The following is a 23,628-nucleotide window of genomic DNA, read 5'->3' as shown; positions in this document are numbered from 1 at the left end:
AAATATACTGCATCTGAAAAATCACATTTACTAAAAACAAAATGAAACCACTAAGTTGGCCATAGAAAATGTTTGTTCATTTTAAAAGTACTTTTCCTTTAACATAAACAGCAATTATACTTACAATTATAGTTATTTTGTTTGTCTGTTATTTTTTATGTTTGTTTGCTGATTATTTATTTATTTTTTCCCCTTGAAAAGGAATAAGGTATAAGTGGAATGGCAGAATCTTCCCCAACACAATCATATACACGAAAAAGGAGAGAGAGTATGGAGGTTCCTCCATGTAAGTCATTAACCTAATTAGTTCTTCTACTTTATCATCAGCCACAGATTCAAGCTCTGCACATGTTGACTACACTAGTGCACTACACTAGTGCAGGTTATTTTCAGCCACTCTATGTTCATTTCTCCATCTAGATCTGTGTGACATCTGTGAGGAAACAAAGCTGAAAGCCCAGAAGTCATGTCTGGTGTGTCGGAGCTCTTACTGTGAAACTCACCTGCAGCCGCATTTGAGAGTGTCAGGTTTGAAGGAACACAAACTGATCAGTCCTGAGGGATTTGAAGAACTATATATGTCAGAAACACCAGAGACCTCTGAAGCTGTTCTGTAGAGATGATCAGACATATGTGTGTCTGATGTGTGCTGTGACAGAACACACAGACCACAACACTGTTTCTTTAGAAGAGGAGAGTCAAGAGAAGGTAGAAGTTACTACCAAAACTGATTTTAAAGAGCTCATATCATCAGGAATCACATATTTATTTAACAATTTATTTTATTAAATAAATCCATAATGATAACATATTGTGTGTTGTTCTCTGTCTATAGACTCAACTGATGAAGACACAGAAAGATGCAAACAAACAAATGATCCAGGAAAAAACCAAGACGATTCAAAACATCAAACACTCAGCAGTCGTCAGAAAAGTGAGTTAAAAAGTAAAGTAAAAAAATTTGGACAAAGGAAATTATTTATTGTAGATCATTTAGTTGCGGTCCTCCAAAACTCCTGATATAGTGCAGCACCACTGGGACTTTTCACAGTTTGTATCACTCCACTTGTCTGTGTATATGTGTGTGTGTGTTCAGTCAGACTGTGTATTGGTCTTTATCAGATGACATCAAAATACTGAGAACTTTTTTTTGTGGTGGCCCGTGGTTGGAGAATTGTCTTTTCAGTTGCTTCAGTTTATCTGTAAAATGGCATGCTCGTGTTATGTGAAAAGCTGCAATAACTACTCCCATGATGGGAAGGGCTGAAAACCTGACCACAAAGGAAGATTTTTGAGGTTTACCACCTGGAAAAAAGCTATGGACTATAGGTAGCCAATCAACAAAAATGTGTGTGAGATGCAAAAACATTGCTTTTGCCAATATATCCCTGTTTAAGTATGTTTGCTCTCAACATTTTCATAAAATCAAGTAAAATTTGTTTGTTTTTTAATGTAATGTGTAATACAGATGTGCTTGGATTATCCATGCTATTAAACAATAGACAACCAAGGAGCAGGGGAGCAGAAATGGGTTAATCTGGTTTTGTTAATACGATAAAATGTAATGTAATGTCAGGGGTCTAGAGTACTTGGTCAGATTCACACTGAGGAAGGGACATAGGAGAGGAAGTTAATTTATAGTAACTTTATTTGATTATTGTATTTATTGCATGTTGGTCTGAATATCGACTTGGCTGTGATTTACCAAGACACATGATATGAGGAATCACAGAGGACAAAGTTTAACACTTTTAACACTGATTCTTGCCTTAGCAAACATCGCTGATAATTTGTTGGTTGACTTGGTTGAGCAGAGAAACACAGAGGAGGAGAAAGCAGCCCATGCTGAACTCTTCACTGATCTCATCCGCTCCATTGAGAGATGTCAGACTGAAGTGATGGAGATGATTGAAGAGCGGCAGAAAGCAGCAGAGAAAAGGGAGCAAGAGCTGATTGAAGAGCTGGAGCAGGAGATCACTGAGCTAAAGATGAGAAACACTGAGCTGGAGCAGCTCTCACACACTGAAGATCACCTCCTTCTCTTACAGGTCAGTGAACATCTCTCTGATCAGTGATAATGCAGTACATGACACCATAACTCTCCCCATGCTGAAGGATTTCTCCTGTCTCCTGCTGTAGAGTTATTCATCCCTGTGCAGCCTTACAGACCCCAGGAGCTGCTCTGAGATCAGTGTGGAGACTCAGGATAGTCAGGAGACTCAGAGCAGAGCTCTGACTCAACTTCAGGACACTCTACAGGAGAAACTTACTCTAATTGGTGCGTCAATACATACATTTATAAAATATATTCATGATGTTGTGCACAGTTCTTTAAATACATATCTTGATTTCTTGTGCCATGACACAAATTAAAAAACTGACACATAAATTTGAAAGTATACTTCAGAAGTCAGGATGTTCTGTGGATGGTCTGTGTGCAGCCCAGTTTTTGTGTCCGCATTAAACCTCACAGGTGCGAGGTGAATGTTGAGACACTTTGAGTCTAGTATTAGGTGGTACTATGCATGTGTTGAACACGTCCATCCACGATCATGGTCATTCGCATTTGAGTATAATGTGTGGAAGATTACTCGGGCTTTAGCAGTGAGATACGAGAGCAGAAGTTTGAATTATCAGAGCAGTAGCACAACTGTGCAGTCCATTCAACATAAAGGGAGACATAAAAAAAAAATTGTTGGTGCATGTCCTGTGTGAGAACAGCAAGTCTCTGTGTCTGTGATGTATCGAGAGCCACAGTATCCAGAGTAATGTCAGCACACAACCATGAAGGAGTACAAGAGAACATAAAGCGTGTCTATAATTCCACACATGAAACATCTCAGAGATCTCATGATGTTTTTTGTCACGTGTTTCTACAGACCTGAAGTTGTACCAACAACAGTGGAAGCAGCTGAATGCAGGTACAGTGTGCTGTCTGTCCTACACCAGTTTACTCATTCATAAACTCACAGCGTCACAATCTAAATCAAAACTGAATTAAATATTAAAGATCATTACAAAATATCAAAATGTGTCCATTTTGAAAATCAGTGCGACCAAATAATTAGTCAATCAATCAGTCATTACAAAATCTTTGGGTGGTTGTGATTCATGTTCTCTGTTTTCTCAGTGGATGTGACTCTGGATCCTGATACAGCTCATCCTGAACTCATCCTGTCTGATGATGGAAAACAAGTGAGACATGGAGACACTGAGCAGAAACTACCAGACAACCCAAAGAGATTTAATACAAATATTCGTGTCATGGGAAAGGAGGGGTTCTCCTCAGGACGATTTTACTTTGAGGTGGAGGTGAAGGGAAAGACTGAATGGACTTTAGGAGTGGAAGGGATGGATCTCACTGAAACCCAGTGATGGATAATGGACTATGGTTCTGAGGAATGGGAATGAATATTTTGCCTGTGATGTTCCCCTCGTCGCCCAGCGTTTGAGTGTGACAAGTCAGCAGCTCGGTGTGTTTGTGGATTATGAGGAGGGTCTGGTCTCCTTTTATGATGTGGAGTCCTGCTCTCTATCTACCCTTTCACTGGTCAGTCTTTCGCTGACAAACTCTATCCATATTTAAGCCCAGGCACCAATAATGGAGGTCAGAACTCAGCCCCACTGATCATCACACCTGTCAGTCATAATAAATGAATTTACACCCTTTATATAAAATACTAGATGAAAATATTTATTTTTATAATTAAAAATCTAAAAAATGTAGGTATGTGGTCTGGTATGTATGGTGTGTGCTGCTATTCAAAAGATGAATTGTTTATAGAATTTGTTTTTAAAATCTACTATAGGTATGTTTAGGTACAAAAATACTTGTTTTAGGATATTCAATAAATTATTTTGTTGCACAAAATGTTCTGTGATATTACACCGTTAGGGCTACATTAGATGAAAATACCTTGATGTATCATATAACTGTATGATTTCCATATTCATGGAATATACCACACTACTTCAAGGTATCTAAAAATACCAAATCACAGTTTTAGTTTGAAGTGTCAAATCCACTAAGGAGTCTAGAGAATATCAAGAGAGACTTGTAGAGTCAATGTAAATAATCCTGACTTGTGTTGTTTGAGTGTTATGTGTCTTTGCATTTCAAAGCAATACATTTTGTCTAGACGTGTGCTGTTTTAGAATCTGGAAGGTCTTGATGGTTTCTCCCAAAAGATGAACAGAAGAATCATTCTCACAAAGACAGAAAGACACAACGTTTTAACAGATGTTTTAAAGGAAGAGTAGCATTCTGTCATCATTTATTCATCATTGTTCCAAACCTGAGTGACTTTTTTCCTGTGCATCACAAAAGATGTGTATGATAATGATAGAAACATCAGACTCAACACAAACAGACTCACATGAATCCAACACACAGAATACAGAGACATGTTTAAATGCATGAATACAGGAGGAGCTCTGACATCACTGGAGTTCAGTGAGAGATTCAGAGAAAGTGAAACTAACTTGATCAGCAATAATATGGACGCCTAAACAACAGAATATTTACTGAGCCATTCAAAGATCCTTGTGGACCCATCTGATACTCTAAACAGAGATGTTCAAACATGTCAAATACTCCAGTACTTTAGTTGTCACACGACATCAAGACTAAAGAAACAGAAAGTAATTGACCTGCAGATTAAACACAAAACTGATCACTACTTCTGAAAATCCCAGGTCAGGTCAGACTTTTCAGTGAGTTTGTCTTTATGTTCAGTGAGTTTACGCTGTTTCACAAGGAGTGATTGTGTTTCCCTCACTATCAATTCAATTTTAACACTTTAATATGAACATTCATTAAAGGGTAGTAATTCTTTTTGATATTAAGTTTTTAAAAAAATGAACATTTCTTTTTTTAGAGAACTTTAACATTACAAGTGAGAACAATTGAGACTTGGAGACATTTGACAGAAATTCCCAGACAACAGAAAAAGATCTGATCCATGTATCTGTTTTCTGGGAAAAGAGGGATTCTCCTGAGGGGCTGGCCTCCCTTTATGATGTGGATTTCAGCTCTCATATCTATTCTTACACTGGCCAGTGTTTCGCTGACAAACTCTATCCATTTTTTAGCCCATGCTTTATTTATGGCGGTAAAAACTCAAGCCCACTGATCATCATGCCTGTCAATTACAAGAAATGAATTTTCAGCACTAATATGAAATGCAGGATGAAAATAATCCAGTGTATCACAGGGCAGACACCCACAGACACACACATTCATACTCACACCTGCAGACAATTTAGTGTCTCAGATTAACCTATACTGCATGTCTTTGGATTGTGATAAGGAAATGATGGAGATCCAGTTATTATTATTTATGCTATTCCGTAACACTATTTTGTGCACAAATTGCACACTTACAGCTATCGTTCACTAGGTGGAACTATATACAGTAGTTTCAAAATAGAACTCGCAGATGGTCACATCCATAGTCATGGCAAACCTGAAAATATTATGAAATTGTAAAATTGTGGCTTCGAAAAACAGAAAGCATGAAAATGAATACAAGGTATTTCATAAAAAGTTGTTAAAACCTATGTACGTTACTTACTTAGAAGACAGTTAACTTAGCTAGAAGTTGTTCTTTGTGACCAATGTGTATGTAAAATAATTTTTCATTGAGGTTTCTTCAAATCTTTAAAACGAATAATGATTAGTGATGCCTGTACCCCAAATTAGATCAATATTTGAATGCACGGTTTGCGTTTTCACACATAGATGGTCTGAGTGTGTGCAGTATGATGGATTGAGTGGTTACAATGTTCAGTTCAGATGGTTTTAACAGAGACAGCAGGAGAAATGTTTTGTCCGCTGAGTATTAGGACACAAGATAAAACCAAAACCCCCCAGAGTACAGCTTGAATACGACACAGTGTCTCCTGGGACAAACTGAGGCACAGTTTTCATATTTCTTTAAAAAGGGTCAGCCACATCTAAGGGAAGAGTCATGAGAATTCTTTTAAACTATAATGATTACAGATTGATGTTTTTAAAAGGGGTTTTAAAAGATTGTTTACGCTCTGTCGTGTTTTTCATTTCCCCCATATTTTTGTTTCAGGACCTCTTGAAGTAAAATAGGCCATTTGTGCTCTTAAACTAGGCCTACACTGAAATCAGAATCAGCTTTATTGCCAGGTATGTTGTTTACACATATGAGGAATTAGTTTTGATGACAGAAGCTTCCACAGAACACATTTTGCCAGTTCACACGAGCGATGAGTCCAGGAATTGTTGCCCTATATACAGTATGTGATCAAAAAATTTTTTGTGGGTGTATGGATGAGTGTGAGATTTCCCAGCCTGAAATGTTGTCCCTGTATGTATGTGGAAAATGTGATTACTGGTGCTGCTGGGAACACTACACCTGCACTAAGGTATACCACCTGTACTTCCTGTTCTTTGCGCTTCTACTTCCTGTAGTGAGAAACCTGTAGTAATTCTGGCATTATTCATCTTCCGAAATGACTTGATCCATAGTCATATTTTAGAGCTGTATGTCCTTATTTGGGTTAAACATCTGTCAGAAATTTGGCATCTGGTAAAGGGGCAAAGAGTGAAGTAAAAATAAATGTTTCACATGAGATTTAAAATCAAGCATAACTAAAAGCAATTATTAGAGTTAACTTCACATGGAGGGCATGTCCGTTGTTGTTAGGAGATGTTAGGTTGACATGACATATTCAGAAGGAAAGGAAATATAACAGCAGGAGCAGTTTTACAGAAGGCATTCATGTGCAAAAATACATCAAATATCTGTAAAAATCATCAAAAATATTATTTTGAAAACAACATAAATATGAATTAATATGTGAAAATTTTATGTGAGAATTATTAAAAGCATGCATTTGTGCGTTAAAATAGTCCTCTACAATTCACTGTGTTTAACAAACATCTTTAACCCATAAGCATCGTACATTAACAATCATTTGGGTCAGTGTGTGTTTTGTTCAAATGTATTTTTTTTAAAGAATGTTGCTGTTGGAGGGAATTTAAAGGCCTGATGTTTATGCAAACACATGGAAAATAACTACAAATTTTAATTCTAAAGACTAATGACGAAAACAACAACAACATCTCAGGTAACTGAGCCTTTGCATGTATGCATGCTTGGTTCAAATGATTAGAATTTCTAATTTAAACCATAAAATGCTTGATAAAAAGCCTGATCAAACAAGTCCGTCTAGTTTAAAGATTTTTAACATTCTGATTTGGAAAAATGCAACACTAAAACTTTAATGTACATCATACATTTCATGTTTAAATTATGTCAAATGTTTCATAAATGTGTTCATATTACTCAAAGGTCTGTTCACGAACTTTTTTTTAGCACATTTAACAGAAGCTGTTGTGGGTTATTTGGCATTGCAGCTTTTGCAGAGAATCTTTGTTCCGTCAGGGAAGAATCCTGCCCCGACCAGAGACACCGAACAGTCGGAGCACTTAAAACACGGCTGATGCCACTGACGCTCCTCAAACGAGATGTACTTCCCTTCTCCAAAACCTGAGATAGAGAAAAAAAGATTCAGAGGTATTTCACTTTGAGCAGTGGTCTCTACAATCTCTAAAACAACATAGTCATGATTTAAAACATTGTTTTTATAGGCTGAAAGGGTTACACGCTAAGAAAAGTTACAATATACTGTGTTAATATGAATTTTCCTAATTAATTGTTCATCTGTGTTTTATTCATATTTTGTATTATGCATTGTTCCACAGGAGATACAAAGTCAATAGGTTTGGAACATCATGAGGGTGAGTTAATCAAAATGTATTTTTAATAACAACCACTCCCTTGGCAGAACTTTAAAGGTGATGTATGTAGGATTGACTATTGAACTAGGTATTGCAGTCCAAATTCGAAATATTGGAGAGGGTTTTTATCATCCAACCACTCCTACTCAGACTTGAGCACACATAGGTTGCCAGAATGACGACACAAACATGAATGAGTGCACTTGACGAAGAATGAAAATAAATACGCTGTGTTCTCCATTAACTGGCAATCCGGGTGCCGAAATACTATTGGCTAAACTAGCAGAGGGTGGGTTTCACAAACCAAAAAAAAGACCGAAATTCCGGCCCGTAACGCGCATTTTCAAAGAAGAATAACTGACTGTAGTATTTATTTAGACAAACAAGTATGTTACTTTAGCATGTTTTTGAAATATCTGCAAACATTTTAATGGTATTTTTATGCTTTAGAGTCAAAATCTTACATACAACATCTTTAAAGACATTAAAACATATAAACTGTAGATATTTGACCCCATGTTGAGTTCACAACCCATTGGATCTAAGATGAATAAGGAAAACATTTTCAGACTGGCTCAACATTGTGAAGCACCATCTGTCTCCGAACACATGACCCTGTTAATGTGACAACTGTCTTGTGGTTTTGACAAAGCGTTTCTGTTAGCAGTTAGGGACTGGTAATAAAGAGCAAACTTGTTATAAGAGACACACTAACACACACTGACCTGTGATGGGTTTGTCGCATGCAGAGCATTTCTGGGCGTACAGGTTGCTGAAGCACTTAACGCAGTATGGATCTTCACCCTGTGTTGTGAAAGGCTGTCCCGCAAGCTGGACTTTACATCCAGTACAAAGGAAACATTCTTTATGCCAGGGCTCGTCTCTATATGTTACACCACCTTGAACCAAGATCTGTAAGAGAGAAGACCAACAAAAACCACTTTCATACAACTAAAAGAGGTTTGCAATAGAATAAAAGCAAAAACTTAATATATGGATTAATATTCTGATATGTGTTTACACTCTTAAATAATGATGGTTTTCACAGTGATGCCATTAAAGAAGCAAAGAAGCTTTCAGTGAACAGTTCTTAAAAGAAACATTTCTTATAGTGTGAAGAACATTTTAATAATCTAAAGAAGAGGTTCTTCACTGAAACTTCAATGCTGATTAAGCACCTTTATTGACAGATCTCATCTCACCTCTTTGCAGCGGGCACAGTGTGGGGCGAATCGTCCCTTGTAACAGGGCACGCAGAAGTACTCGCCCTTATCTGGAATGAACGACTGGGCGCCGATGGGCTGCTCACAACCACAACAAACAAAGCATTCCTCGTGCCACGCGCAGCCTCCATACTCCAGCTGCTTGGAGCCTGAGAGATCGAAATCATTTCATATAAAACTATTCAAGATCTTTATTGTGATAGGGCCAATGAAATCCTTCTTTTGTTATCTCCTCAGGCGAAAGACAGGGTAGAAGGGGAATAGACAATAAATTACGAAGACAATTAATATATAGAATATACAAGGATACACGATAAAATGCAAGACAATAAAAAAGATAAAAACTATATGCAGTAAAGGACAAAACAAGGAAGAATATCAAATAAACATATGTAATTTATAAATAAAGCGAATCCAAAACAAACTTTTAACTCATTGTCTACATTGAGAGCATTGAGAAGACATTGTCTACAAAAGGTAAAGCATTCAACTAATGGAACTTTTCAGAATGTATTTTTGTCTTATTGTACGTACAGTGAAAATATCTTACAACTTTTGAAAAAAGATACATTCGATAAAACAAGACGAAAAAGTTAAAAGAATAGATATTTAAAAATATAAAAATTGAATAGATATTTTTTTTAGAACAATTTTTTTTTTTTGCCGAGAAATAAGTAGCTATAAATGACTAATTAAAAAGAGGAGCTTTTTGCAGTTTAGAGAACATTTGATTGGATAAACACCCATGAGTAAAAGATGTCATTCAAATTTTTGATATTAAGATTTTTTATTCATATTAATATTTGTCCATTTTTACAAGTACATTACAGTGTTGTTATGGTTAACTAAGAATAAACCAAAATATAAATATATGAAAAACGTCAAAGATTTAAATGAAAATGAGAAATGTTGGCTTGGTCAGTAAATGAAAATAAGTATTGGTGGAAGTGCTAAATCAGTGCTAAATAAAAATAAAACAAATTATGTATTATATATATATAAAAAAATAATTACTGACCCGTAAAATAAAATGAAGAATGAAAATATAAAAATAAAAGCTAAAACAAAATATGAATCAATACTGTAATAGTAATACTAAAATACTATAATAAAAATACTAAAATGAATAAATAAAAAAAAATACTAAGTACTATCTAGAATAGACTCAAAGGTAACAGGCATAAACTGAAAGCCACAAAACAGTCATTTTGGATTCTTGGGGTTTTGAATGTGCTTCTATCTGTCTGCAATGGATTTTCTCTGAAAAACAGCCTCACCTGTTAATGCATACAGGTTCTTCTCAAGAGCTTTTACTGTGCTGTGGCTGGGTATGATCATGTCTGATAGGTAACTATCAACTACAAAGCTAAAGGTTACACGTGATGTCACACCACACAACTGTGTACATATTTGGGCCTGAACTGCCCTAAATCTACAAAAGCCTCTTGTGTGGGAGTTTTGTTTGAGGCGTGTCAAAATCGTAGGCTGGAAATGGTGCAATGGGTGGTATTTTGATAAAAATGCATGTGGAAACCGGAAAGGCATAAGTTGCAGATACAAAGTACAGGTTTGGTGGAAAAAAAGCTCACTTGATCTGTGTATAATGACTGAGAATGGGTGTGAAAATGAGCCTTTTAAATGAACGAAGGAGGAGAGATCTGCCACTTTCAGTTTGTAATTTTATCTATCTGGAATTTTCCCCTTCTCTTATTTCTCTCCGAAAAGTTCCAGAGAGACAAAATCAGGCGGCAGAGTGTAATTATGGGTAACGTAACGCCTGAGTGTTAGGATCAGGCCTGCAAGCGTGTGTGTGAGTGTGGCCGGCGGCTTTTCTCTCTCAGCTGAGCATGTCTGTAATCACACTGTCACATCTCTACCGCACCCTGACGCCCAATCAAAACTCATTAACTCAGTTTCTGCTCAGTTTGAGTATGTTTTTGGTCTATACAGTCTGGTAACATAGACATGGTACCAAAGATTTTATAATATAATTTAAATTTAAAATAACTAATTTCTGAAATTTTCTTTATTTCTTCCAGTGATCCAAAGCTGTATTTTCAGCATCATTACTCCAGTCTTCAGTGTCACATGATCCTTCAGAAACCATTCTGATATGCTGATTTGCTGCTCAAGAAACCTTTATTGTTATTATCAGTGCTGAAAACAATGGAAGCCCATTTCTGCTACGGAATAAATATAAAAAAGTAACTTTTTTTTATCTCACTCTTCTGACTTTTTTTACTCACAATTAAAAAGTTTATATCTCGCAATTCAATTTTTTTCTCAGAACTGCAAAAATAAACTCACAATTGCAAGGTCATTCATCGAAATTATACAAAGATACAAAGTTGCAATTCTGAAAAAAAGTCAGAATTGCAAGCTGTAAACTTGTGAGATAAGTAAAGTTTTAGTTATTCCATGGTGAAAACAAGCTTCCATTGAAAACCATGGTGGAAACCATGATATCTTTTTCTAGTTCAAGATAACAGCATTTGTTTAAGATATTTTGTAACATTATAAATGTCTTTTCTGTTACTTATGCTCAATTTAATATGTACTTGCTGAGAAAAAGTATTTATTTACCAAAAAAAAAAAAAAAAAAATCTTACCGCCCTCAAACATTTGAATGGTAGTGTACATGAAATATAAGCATATGCATGTGTGTTTAGGAACTGTACCTGGCATCACAGTCTTCCCACAGGCCACACATTTAGATGAAAACTCATTGCAGTAACAGTCATTACACACCAGGGCGTCTTCCTGACAGGTGAACGGCTGGTCGGCCAGCGAACGGTTGCAGTGTGAGCAGCGGAAACAGTGTTCGTGATAATGCCTGTCCTCATAATACAGCTCCTGAACAAAGACAGCAAAGCAACATATTTCAGTTCAACTGTAAATGATATGAAATCATTCTAGAAAATCATGTGGTAACTAGTTTATTGAATTTAGTTTAGCCCTTGTGACCATGCATGAGGCTGAATACCCTGGACAGTTGGAGACAGTATGTGGCGTGATGTTTTCAGGCTACTAGAACCTGTAGTTAGTCAATTGAAATGAGCATTTAACTGAATTGAATCAGTTATATCATCAAACTGTGGGTCAAAGGTCACTGCACAGCTGAACAAAAGGTGAAATGAGGTGACGCAGCTGCTTGTGTAGGAAGTGCTAAGGCATGTTGAAGCAAAACAGATCTTGCTGTTCTCTGTCACTTCCACTACCATGAAAGGAATGGTCTGAGACCTTTACGCAATAAAAAGACATACTTCACTACTGTCTGCTGATTCAGACTCTCAAATATCAGACGGCTATGAATACCAAACACAGAACAGAAGCTTAGACACCTCCAGTGAAGATGTGAGAAATCCATCCATCTTTAATTCTATTAAATATAATGTAATTTAAAAATATTTAATTTTGTGAATCCCTTAAATGCTGATCATTGGAAAACTCACCCGTGTGTTGTGCTCGATGAGCTCTTTGCACTCCTGGCAGGTGTTTGCATACAGACGGTCGTAACAGGGGACGCAGCGGGGAACGTCGTCCACCTGGATGTATTTCCTGCCGTACAGAGACTCCTTACAGCTGTCACAGTCAAACGGCTCTGACATGATGCTCCGCTCCTCTCTGACTCATAGAGCACAGTCAACAGATTGCGATGTGCTCTGGTCCTAAAAAAAACAGGATTTAAAGAAAGCTGTCATTGAGTAATTAACTGTGAGCCTTTCCACATCAAAAAGAAGTGCCAAGCAATTTATATAGCCTGTAATCAAAGATTAATCTGTTTTGATTTGTAATCAGTGGTAATCTTGCATCAAAGTAGGCCTGAAGGTTTTTAATTAAATTGCTGGAGTCAATTTAAATTAAACACTCTCTGTGTGTGTGTGTTGAGAGAATGAGTAAGACAGAGAGTGAGAGAGTCTGCCAAAGGATATACTACAGATTGGAGTCTAGTCCGTTATGATTAAATTGAGTCCAGTGGGGAGACAAGTGGTCATTCTGTATGCGTGTTAAATATGTGATCATAACTGTGTGTGTCCTGGACAGAGCGTGAGAATAAACAGATTCCCACACTGAGAACTCAACAAATCTCTAACTGCTCTGTACAAACTGAAATGTCATGCGATGCACTACTGAGGAAAACTGGATATTCAGTCAGTGAGAAAACATGTAGGGTGGGACTTATTTAACCTTTGCAAAATGATTGTTTTAGAAAGGTTGAAATATTAAAGGGATTGTTGATGTCACCCAAAAAGTCAGTTCAGAGGCATGGAGTTAAAGATTATGAAAACTAACATTTAGCATCATGCTAAAACATGCACTGATGAACTATACTGTTTAAGATCACCTGAAATTTCTTAAAACGTTTTTGGATAAAACCATTTATTAAATGCATAATGCATTACTCACATTTCACTGCTGGTTATATATGCTCTAACCGTGTATGTGACGAATACAAATCTTGAATCCTTGAATCTTGAATCATAAATGGGATGACACTAGTCAGATTCAAGTCCATGTTAAATGCATTAGAATATCAGTTATTATTAGGGGCCAAGCACTGAAGGTGCGTAGGCACCTATTGTATCCGTTAGCGTAATTTTTTTCTTCCGCCGCAAGTCTATGGCAGCCCATAGAACCGATTGCGGGAAAGTTGTATAATTTGGCACACTGATAGAGGACAGTCCCAACATTAACTATATGAAAATTGAAGTCTCTAACTTCAACTCTCTAGCGCCACCACTTGTCCAAATTTCAATATTTTTATGCTAATAACTTTTGAACCGTAAGCCAGAAAACGAAAGTTCTTTTTTCCTCTGAATCCTTGGCTCATGCCAAGTCGAATGAACCCCAAAATTAAAAAATCACAAGGCTTAGTTTTTCCACTATTTAATTTTTTTTTCAAAAAACCTACTTTTTCGAACTCGTCCTAGACGGTTAGTCCAATTTTCACGATAAATTGGCTCAAATCATCTTCAGACAATGCTAGCAAAAATGTATGGAATTCAAGTTGATTCGTCCAACCGTTCTTGAGTGACACGTGAACAAATTTGTTGAAAAGCACGCAAGAATGCATGTGAGGCTATATCTCGGCAACGGTTTGGCATATTGAGACCAAACTTGGTATGTGTTATACAGTAACAAGGCATATTTTGGCTTATAACTTCTGAATGGTTTGGCCAAAAATCACACAACTGGTCTCTTTAGATTCAGTGAGTCGTGTTGAGTGGAATGATATACAACTTTCCCGTGTCAGCCATTTTAGGCGTCGGCCATTTTGAATTATGTTTTAAAATGCTGTATTTTTTGAACGCAGCATTGTATCGTTACGAAAATAATTACAAAAATCTTCGGCTCCATGCCCTGAAGGTACTCAAAAAGTTTGGTGGCAGCGCCACCTTGTGGTCAAAAGTTATAATGAAATATCACAAAAATGCTAATAACTTTTGAATATATTAGACTATTGAAATTAAAATGGTCTCCCTATATTCTTTAGGTCATGCCAAGAACATTGATACCAATTATGCCAAAGTTGGCCATACTTCCTGTCTGCCATTTTGATTAATGTTGAAAACCTACTTTTTCGAACTCCTCCTAGACTGTTAGTCCGATTTTCACAAAATTTTACATGGATCATCTTCAGACCATGTTGGCAAAATGTAATGGATTTTGTATCGATACACAAAATTGTTTTCCCATACCACCGCGATGAAATTGAGGCATCATGCAAAAATGACACTTCAGGCTGTATCTCTGCAATGCTTTAGCATATTGACACTAAACTTTTTGTGTGTTATTGTCATCTCACACAGAACACACCAAAATGATTTGATTACAGCGCCACCTGTTGGTCAAAAGTGATAGGCCATTTAATCTTATTACAAGTGGTTGTATTTATGATTTTTCAGCCATTACAATTACAATCATCCTAAAATTGGTTTAATTGCTCATTGTTGCACTTCGTGTGATGCTCCATGCCATGCTTAGCTCCTCAACTTTCCGCTGGAGTGCTTGGCCCCATAATTGCTGCTTGCAGGATTTAAAAAAAAAAATTACTTTTTTAAATTTATTATTATTTTTTTTAATGACACACTGCAATCTCTTTTTTCTCTCACATAATGACAATTTCAAGTCAAATTAACATTTCAATAACCATTTATGTATAATTTATTTTATTCAATGTATTTATTTAGTAAACTAAACCAGTAGCTGTGTGAAATAAGCAGAATAATGTATATTTAACCAACCAATCTGACAAAAAGAACACTTCAGCAGGGACAATGACCAACAAACTAAGCTATAGTTTGATTTAACTTTAAATAAATTAATTAAGTTATTTTAACTTAATTTAAGTACTATTAAAACACCTCCCAAAGTGTTTGGAAGAAGATTCATTCATTAAACATGCAATGAAACAAGTAAATGGCGAACTCCAAATAGTGTGCATGTTTTTCTCTGCCTGAATCTCTTGTCCCACTGTAATTCCTGCTCTGCTTTGGCATTCTTTGTGGGAGTCCTTCTGATTGTACGTGCAAATCTGATAAGATGTCAAACTCTAGAGGGGTCAGAAACATCCCAATTCCCTTTTATGACAGTGATAGCGCGGTCTTCCCCTCTTTCACATCCTGTTCTCACCCCAAAATGAGCAAACGGTCCTGTAAAACTGGAAATAGTTATGAATCACGCTCACATTCCCTGAAAGCCATATTGTTTTTGTGGAGAAATGACGATAGCAGTGCAGTACAAGAAACTAAGTTACTCTTGATATAAACAACAGAAATTTCCTTCATGAGGATCAAGAGGTTTGCCAGTCATATGTTTGTACAAACTGTCAGATTATTTTCCACATAATAGTAAACACAGCAAAACTAATGCAAAGAAATAAAAATAAATAACACAAATGAAATATGGGAATTCTGTAGTGACCAAACCATGTTGCACAAAGAATAATGATAGTATATTAGAACTACCACTTTGTCTAGATTCCAGCTATGCTCATTCTAGACATTGCTTTTCAAACACTAAACTCATGCATTGAATACAATAAAATTAAATTACCCCCACTTACACCAAACACACTACTATGTATGATGCACACTTGATGTTGTTCACTATTTGATCCAGCTCATTCATAAATAGTGAAAAAAATCACATAAAGTAATTAAAAACAAAAATGTACACTTAAATCAGTTTTGCTCCAACATCTGTTTCAATACATCCATAAAAAATACATTTATATATATAATATACACAACATTCAGGGAGCTTACGTGCATGATGCACACTTGAGGCAGTTCACTATTTGGTCCAGCTCATCCATAAAAATAAATTAAAATATATAAATAAATCGGTTCACTATCTGGTCCAACCATCCATAAATAAAATATCCATAAATAAAATAACAAATCATTCTCACACAGACAGAAGGAAGAGAGACTAATGTGTAAGTGTTGTAGAATGTCCATCCTTTAAGCAGAAAGATAAAGTCATTCCCAGTTCTCAGATCATAGGTGACAGCTTCCCACTAGTCTGTGTGTCTCACTTTGTTAGACATGTCAAACTATAACAGACAGCTCACTTCACCGCTCACAAAAGAGTGTCTGCTTCTCTGAGCCATATAGTATTACCTTTCAGGATATGACTGAGTGGAAAGACCTGGAAAATTTAACACAACAGATCTGTGTTTTTAGCTCATTATTATGTGTTTTTAGCTCATTATTATAAAGCTTCCAGATGTCAGGAAAAACGGGCTGGATTCAGAAAGCAGATGAGACAAGGCAGATGAGTATCGTTCCACAGTTTAGCTCGTTCGACAGCCGAGACCCAGAGAAATGAGAGCTGGAATCTTCTAGGAGTACTGCATTCGTGAGAACAAGAGGCAGAGCAAAAACAGCAAAAGACACTGGAGCCTAAAGACGAGACAAGGGGAGTACACAGACCAGCTCGAGCTATTGGTAAGAGTTACAACAGTCTGGCAATGGACAGAGAAACACAGGGAATTATAAAGGGAAAAAAATTTGAAGAGCATTGAGAACAGGTGGCGAATAATTAAGGTTAACAACGGAGAAACAAGGAGGGCGGGGAAAACTCAAATCAAACAGGCAGACGCAGTGAGCTGTCAAACCATCCAAACAACACTTTTACAACCCCAAAAGGCAGGTGATTAGCCCCGAACCCTGACACCAGATTTATAGTAGGGCTGTAACTAAAAACCATTTGATAATCAATTAATCTGACAGTTTTCACACTTCTTTTTCTTAAATATGATTATTAAAAATTAATTGGTTGCAATCAGTCACAAAGTGTATGATGAAAAAACACATGAAATCAGATATGATCATTCAGACTGTCATGCATTAACTATTTTTTAAAATGTTTTTAACTGCATTTCAAACCAAACCACCTACAAATGTTCAATCAGCAAAAATCTGTTGTTGATCACATTTCCAACTAAATTTATCCTATCTTTTTTTATTTTTAACACCCCTATCCTCTTAAAATCAAACTTGATTTCATTCCAAATAATGCTATATAACTTTCTCCATTACCTAAGCCTGCCATCTAAAACTAATCAAATAAATTCCACAGCATTCCCACATGATTAAACCTGCCTCCACAAGGTGCAGATTAACGACTTTGTGCAACAAGTAAAATTTTCCAATCCACATGCACAGACTTCATCAACAAGACCAGCTGAGATTCATGATGCAGTCCATCTAAAAGTACAAACTTACAAAGACCCCATGCAATGGCAAATCCAGGAAAGGCGTCTCTGTTCTGGTTCCACCTCATGTATTTCCAAAGCCACAGGTCTCTAAAGAAACATGCTGCTAAATGATCTGTAAAACCAAACATTAGAACAACAGAAACTTTTTTTTGAATGTGGTTTCCACAGGTATTCAATGTACCGGAGACCAGCTTATTCAACTGAGTGGCACCAGGTGTTATGAGAAGAAAATATAATAAATCCTTAATTTTACACAAAATCACTCACACTTATTGAAGCACATAGTACATATTGTTCAGCAACTGCAAAAGTTTCCAACCCCATTGTTCAGTGTGGAAAATTGACCAGCTGGTTAAGTGTGTGTGTGCCCTCTGCTAGTTATTTGTTTCCTGAGGTTTATGTGCCAATTCAATTATTACCATTAAACACCAGTGGGCCAAATGTCAACGTTATTAAACCTTTTCATTCTGAAAATGAATTCATCAGAACATTTGAAATGTGTTGTTTGTGGATTTTAAATTTATCCCAGATTCAGAGTACCACAAAAAGTACTTTATCTCCACTTGCGTGTAAACTCGCAGTTATTGTTGCATTTCCCATATTTCTGACAGATGTGCAGACTGTGAGTTTGTAGTTTGGGAATAAAATGAGAAGAAACGTGAGAATGATCAAACTAAGAAATCTAGGAAATTAAACTATAATTAAAAAAATCTTTGAAAAAATGAAAAATTACACATACCACAGTCAAAGAGTTAGTCAAGTTACATTTCTGACCAATTTTATAGCTAAAAAAAATGTCAGACTGAGAATTTGAGAAAGAATTGGAATGAATAACATGAAAAGTGAGACAAGCAAAACTAAGATTTTTAGGAAATGAAGCAAACTGCAATTAAAACAAAACTTGTGCAGATTAAAGTGCAAATTCCAGTCTGGAGATAAATACCAATTTGGGGTACGTAAAGATGTTTAATTCTGAGTCGAATGTTTTGGTTGAGATCTTGGGAGGGTTGTTTACTCTTAAGAACAATGTGTCTTCCTGCCATGGGACAGGTTAGAGCCAACTTCTGCTGTTTAGCAAACAACCCAGCCATTATATGATGCTTATTAAACATATTTATACGCCAGACAGGTTTTATTACGTGAGAAGAAGGGATTGCATTGCTTTCCTTATCCAGTGGTTGGCATGCATTCTGAAAGATATTTTCTTTTTCCTATATCTAAACTGATCTTAAACTTACAGTTGACTGGTAACACAACCATGTGTTAAATATAATGAACTCATGATACATATACTTAAATGACGATTCAAAAGGTTTTTGCACTACAAACTAAATAATTTCACAAATGCTTCAGCATTAAGAGAAAGATTCAGTCATTTGAAAAATGGAAAGCACAACCAGGGTACATTTACACAACAATGATGTAATAAAAACAGAATAGTTTGAGATATAAAAGAACTAGATTGTGATATCAGGTTTTAATCATATCGCCCACCCCTAAAATCAGCTAACATTTTAACCCTTGAGCTGTGCTGAAAATTCATAACCTTATTTGGTGTTCATAGTCAAAAATGACCAGCCTCTTAAAGGCTCTTAAACAGGTTCTAATATCATCATAAATCTCTCATTGTTGTACATTATCACCAAATCTCGGATTCAGTCAAATTAAGTGAATACATTTAATCAAAATATTCAAGTAGACATATTCAACAAAAAAGTCATGTAAATAGTTGCCTTCATTTTCTAAAAGCTGTCTGAAGAGCTCATTTTTTATAGTTTAGTGTGTCTGCAAGCCTAGTGTTCTTCACTGGCATGTCTCCAGCTATTGTCACTGTGCCCTGTACCACCCTGTGGGAATGCCACTGTGGTCAGGGCCATGGTCGGGAAGAATTTGATGGTTTCAAAAAGGGCAAACAAAGGCATTTTTCTGCTAAAAATTGCACATTCCACTTTCCAGGCAGAGAAAAACCAGATGGAGTTCTTAGAAGACCAACATTTGTGCCAGTTACTCATGTAGAAAGACATGCCATTTTTTGGGCCAACTAAAAACATTATGTGGCCACACCCCCCCACTTCCATTTACACCCATCCGTTCAGACCCCATAAGAACGTGTTTGCTGGATAAGAGTGGAAATTATTCAGTTTGGTGCCAAATTCCCTTTACACCTGGAAGTTGCCAGTGACATCATACACTTAGATGGTGGAAAAACCGAGGCGTGCGAGTGCGGTCACTGCAGTTGCCTTGCGAATAGAGAATTAATCCCAACATTAGTCTTAATTACTCTTTTCCAAGCCATATTTACTCTGCTCTGTAAACAAGAATCATGTTTATCTCACTAGTGCCTTCCCCATAATGACATCTTTCAACTATGTCTGCCATTACAATTAACTTAAATGAGGGAGATCTTTAAGGTAAAGGTCAAAGTCAGTGTTGCAGTATGTAGCAGTACAAAAATAAGGTCAGATACATATTCTTCGTAGATGACATTTGCAAGCATGTGGTCCCATAGCACATACTTAATGAGTAAATGTGGTGGTAACGTACCTCCGTACTTTTCCATTGGCAGACAAAACGTTTATGTGTATTCACTTGTGTCTTTCTTCATGAGAAATTATTAAACAAATACAAAAAAGTTTTACAAATGTGTGTATTTAGTCTTATTTATTCAAATATGTGAATGTCTGTTAAAATTTGTGTCCCATTAAATTGATAGTCCTCACAAAAATGAAAATCCTCTTATCATTTACTCATATGGTTCCAAACCTGAAGATGTTTTGAAGAAAACTGGTAACCAAACTGTTCTGGTTCCCACTGGCTTTCATTATATATATTTTTTTTTGTTCATAGAAGTCAGTGGGAACCAAAACTGTTTGGTTACCAACATTCTTCAAAACATATATTTTTTTATGTTCTGTAGTAAAAAATAAAGTCTTGAAATAATATATTTATTGTTAACCAAACTGTTTAGGTTCCCATTGGCTTACATTGTATTTTTGTCCATATAAAGGAATCAATAGGAACTGAAACTGTTTGGTTACCAACTTTCTTCAAAATATCATATTTTATGTTCTGCAGTAAAAAGTAAGTCTTAAAAGAAGACATTTTGAAGAAACACTGACTTTCAATAATATGGACAATAACTACAATGGAAGTCAATGGGAATCGAAACTGTTTGGTTACTGATATTCTTCCAAATATCTTTTATGTTTCTAAGAAGAAAGTTAGTCATACAGGTTTGGAACATCATGAAGATGAGTAAATGCTGGGTGGACTAAACGGTCAAAATAGTTGTGTTATAATTCATGCTTTTATTGTAATAAATCACATCCTTAAAAGAAAAGGACCTTTAATGTCTACCTAAATGTATTTCACTTCTAGAGTCCTTCACTGAGTACTTAGGTCTCTGCAAGACAAGTGTAACTAATTTATTAACACTAGGAGAAGTTTTAAAGCTCATTAAATAATGCAGATCCAGTTGTTGAAGTTACAGTCAGATCTACAGATCCTCCCCATAGTGGAAAGTGCTCTTCTATTCATAAGTTCAAAAACTGTGGCTTCATTTTACTGAGAAACAGTGATTGACCACAAAACTGCATCCTTCAAATTGATGTACACCATCAATGACTGCCACAATTCCACAATTTCAGAGCAGTCACTATTTTGGTAGATTGAGTGTGAAAGATCAATGTTTTCAAACACTAAAGCTGATTAAATAATCTGATCTGTTCTCTACCTCACTGTTTGCTCTTTCAAGGTAATACCAAGATCCACAGTGGTGCAAAACTAGTTATATTTACATATATGTACTAATTTAAGACATATTACACTTAAGGAGTGTAACAAAAAAGTACATAAAACTAGTATGGCAGTATAGTACATTGATGGTATCAGACTGTAATACCAGAGTAAGTCTGGTATTAATTAGGAAAATTCCCCACCCCTCAAAACGCATTGTTTTAAAGCTGCTTTATAAATTCTAACTGACCACATTTAGAATTTTAGAGCTAGTTTTATATCAAAGTGCATGTTACAGTAATTTGGCAGTCATTTAGTTTAATGGTGTAAATAAATATATCATGATAGGTATCACCACGGTGCTTTTTGTAAGTACTGGAGACGAATCTGGGAAGGAGAGAAGACACTTGGGACAGAGAACTGTGGGCAAATTCCATCTTAATACTGGTGAGAAACCGAGAGAGATATGGTGTGTGAGAACTGCCTTTATTCTGAACTAAAATAACTCACTTTTCATGCTGCCTTTGTTGCTGAGCCCCTGGGGTGCCCGCCCGCCCGCCCGCACGCACGCACGCACGCACGCACGCACACACACACACACACACACACACACACACACACACACACACACACACACACACACACACACACACACACACACACACACACACATAGAAAATGTAAACTGTACTACTTTCCAAAAGTAGTGGAACTGAACAGTACGAAATGTGCTTCAACACAATCTTTTCAAACCAGGGGTCCAGAGATTGTATATCATTAGTATTAACTAATAAATATTAATACATATTATTAATAAATTAGATATAAATATAGTAAATTTAATTATCTGTAAATGCATCACATACACACCATCTCCACTGTTGCGTTTCCATTGAAAATAATAGATCAGGAAACAATATCAAGAGTTCCATAAAAAAACATTATTAATAGACATAACAGGATTATTCAGCTTGTAAAACAGAATAATTCTGCTCTTTTTCTGTTCTACAGTAAGTAGTTGAGATCTTACCGTGGTGTTGACGCATCCAGCTGATCTGGCCCTGTTCACAGTGTGTCAAGTCTGTCTGTCTGTGAGACACACAGCGGTGTTACTGCAGTTTTTCCCATGAAACACATCACACAGAGCTGATCCTCCCAGTGGGCGAGACATTTGCACTCTCAGCCCGCCCACATCTGACACAACAACACATCCAAACCTTCAACAGCTTTGAGCTGATTCTTCCCATAGACTCTTAAAGCAGTTGTTTTGCTCAGGGCACAACATCTGACAGGATTTCTGCAGGTTTCATGAAAGTAAAATTAAGAGGGATTTAAGAAGAAGTAAAGAAAATCTTATAGGAATAAATTGAATTGAATGGAACAATACATCAATATGGTTTTCAATTGTAAATGTCTTATATTATCAACAATTCAAGTTCAGGTTTAAACAGATCGCCATTACTTGAACTTTAAAGCTTCTGATCACCCTGTAAAAAGAGGTATACTTTATCAGTATCTTTGTCATGTTTCCTAGTGCAAATGTCCAAAGATTCTTGAGAAGCAAAATGACACAAGAGAATAATTTTTATGAGAAACTGATCAAAATGATGATTAAAACAATTACAGATGTGCTCAGTTTTAGCCTCTCATTTAACTTTGTGCAGTTCTTCAGAAAACAAGTCTTCATATCTTTATTTTGTATCTCAAATAAATCTATTTTAAGGATGTTTGGATATTTGAATTGGAAAACAAATCTAAAAGAGCAAGGCAGTTTTTTGTTTTTGTTTTTATAAATGCAAAATTTAATACAATGACTTCATGAAATTAAGACATTCTCCTCTGAATTAATATATTTTAAGGCCTAAATTTGTGTAAAAAAGTCTTGCAGAAACCCTCATATGATTTAACAAATATGGAGTTTTAACACATTATAAATTTATTAAAAAAAGAACCGTTCTAACTCTAAATTCTGATTTCTTTTTTTATTCTTCAAAATTATACTTCGTTTAGTTCTTGCTTGCACGCTTGCTGAATCGCTTGCTGATCCTGACACAGAGAGACATCTAGAGGTGAAACAAGAACAACACACACACACACGAATGAGACCAGAGCTCAAATGAATATAGCTTTAATTTATCAGCGTGCTCTGAGACAATATATACCATAAGTAA

At 36.1% G+C, this 23,628-nt stretch overlaps 1 protein-coding gene, 1 long non-coding RNA gene and 1 pseudogene across 2 annotated transcripts; 1 reads left to right on the top strand and 2 right to left on the bottom strand.

Moving 5' to 3' along the window:
* Positions 1 to 219: 219 nt before the first annotated feature.
* Positions 220 to 3,688, top strand: LOC132104844 (zinc-binding protein A33-like; annotated as a pseudogene).
* Positions 3,689 to 6,715: 3,027 nt separating this feature from the next.
* Positions 6,716 to 13,285, bottom strand: LOC132103992 (four and a half LIM domains protein 3-like). Its single transcript, XM_059509123.1, has 5 exons — positions 12,450 to 13,285; positions 11,676 to 11,850; positions 8,977 to 9,146; positions 8,500 to 8,686; positions 6,716 to 7,523 (listed from the first exon to the last, which is right to left on the bottom strand). Exons 1-5 carry the CDS (start codon positions 12,603 to 12,605, stop codon positions 7,375 to 7,377), a joined length of 837 nt encoding a protein of 278 aa, XP_059365106.1. The 5' UTR covers positions 12,606 to 13,285; the 3' UTR covers positions 6,716 to 7,374.
* Positions 13,286 to 16,296: 3,011 nt separating this feature from the next.
* Positions 16,297 to 23,503, bottom strand: LOC132104633 (uncharacterized). Its single transcript, XR_009423561.1, has 3 exons — positions 22,488 to 23,503; positions 17,730 to 17,834; positions 16,297 to 16,650 (listed from the first exon to the last, which is right to left on the bottom strand). It is a non-coding gene; the product is annotated as an uncharacterized LOC132104633 (long non-coding RNA).
* Positions 23,504 to 23,628: the final 125 nt, after the last annotated feature.

Source organism: Carassius carassius, chromosome 25 (genome assembly GCF_963082965.1).
Source record: "Carassius carassius chromosome 25, fCarCar2.1, whole genome shotgun sequence".
Classification (NCBI taxonomy): Eukaryota; Metazoa; Chordata; class Actinopteri; order Cypriniformes; family Cyprinidae; genus Carassius; species Carassius carassius.
The sequence above is the reverse complement of the archived record's forward strand: the minus strand, read 5'-3'. Positions and strand labels throughout refer to the sequence as shown.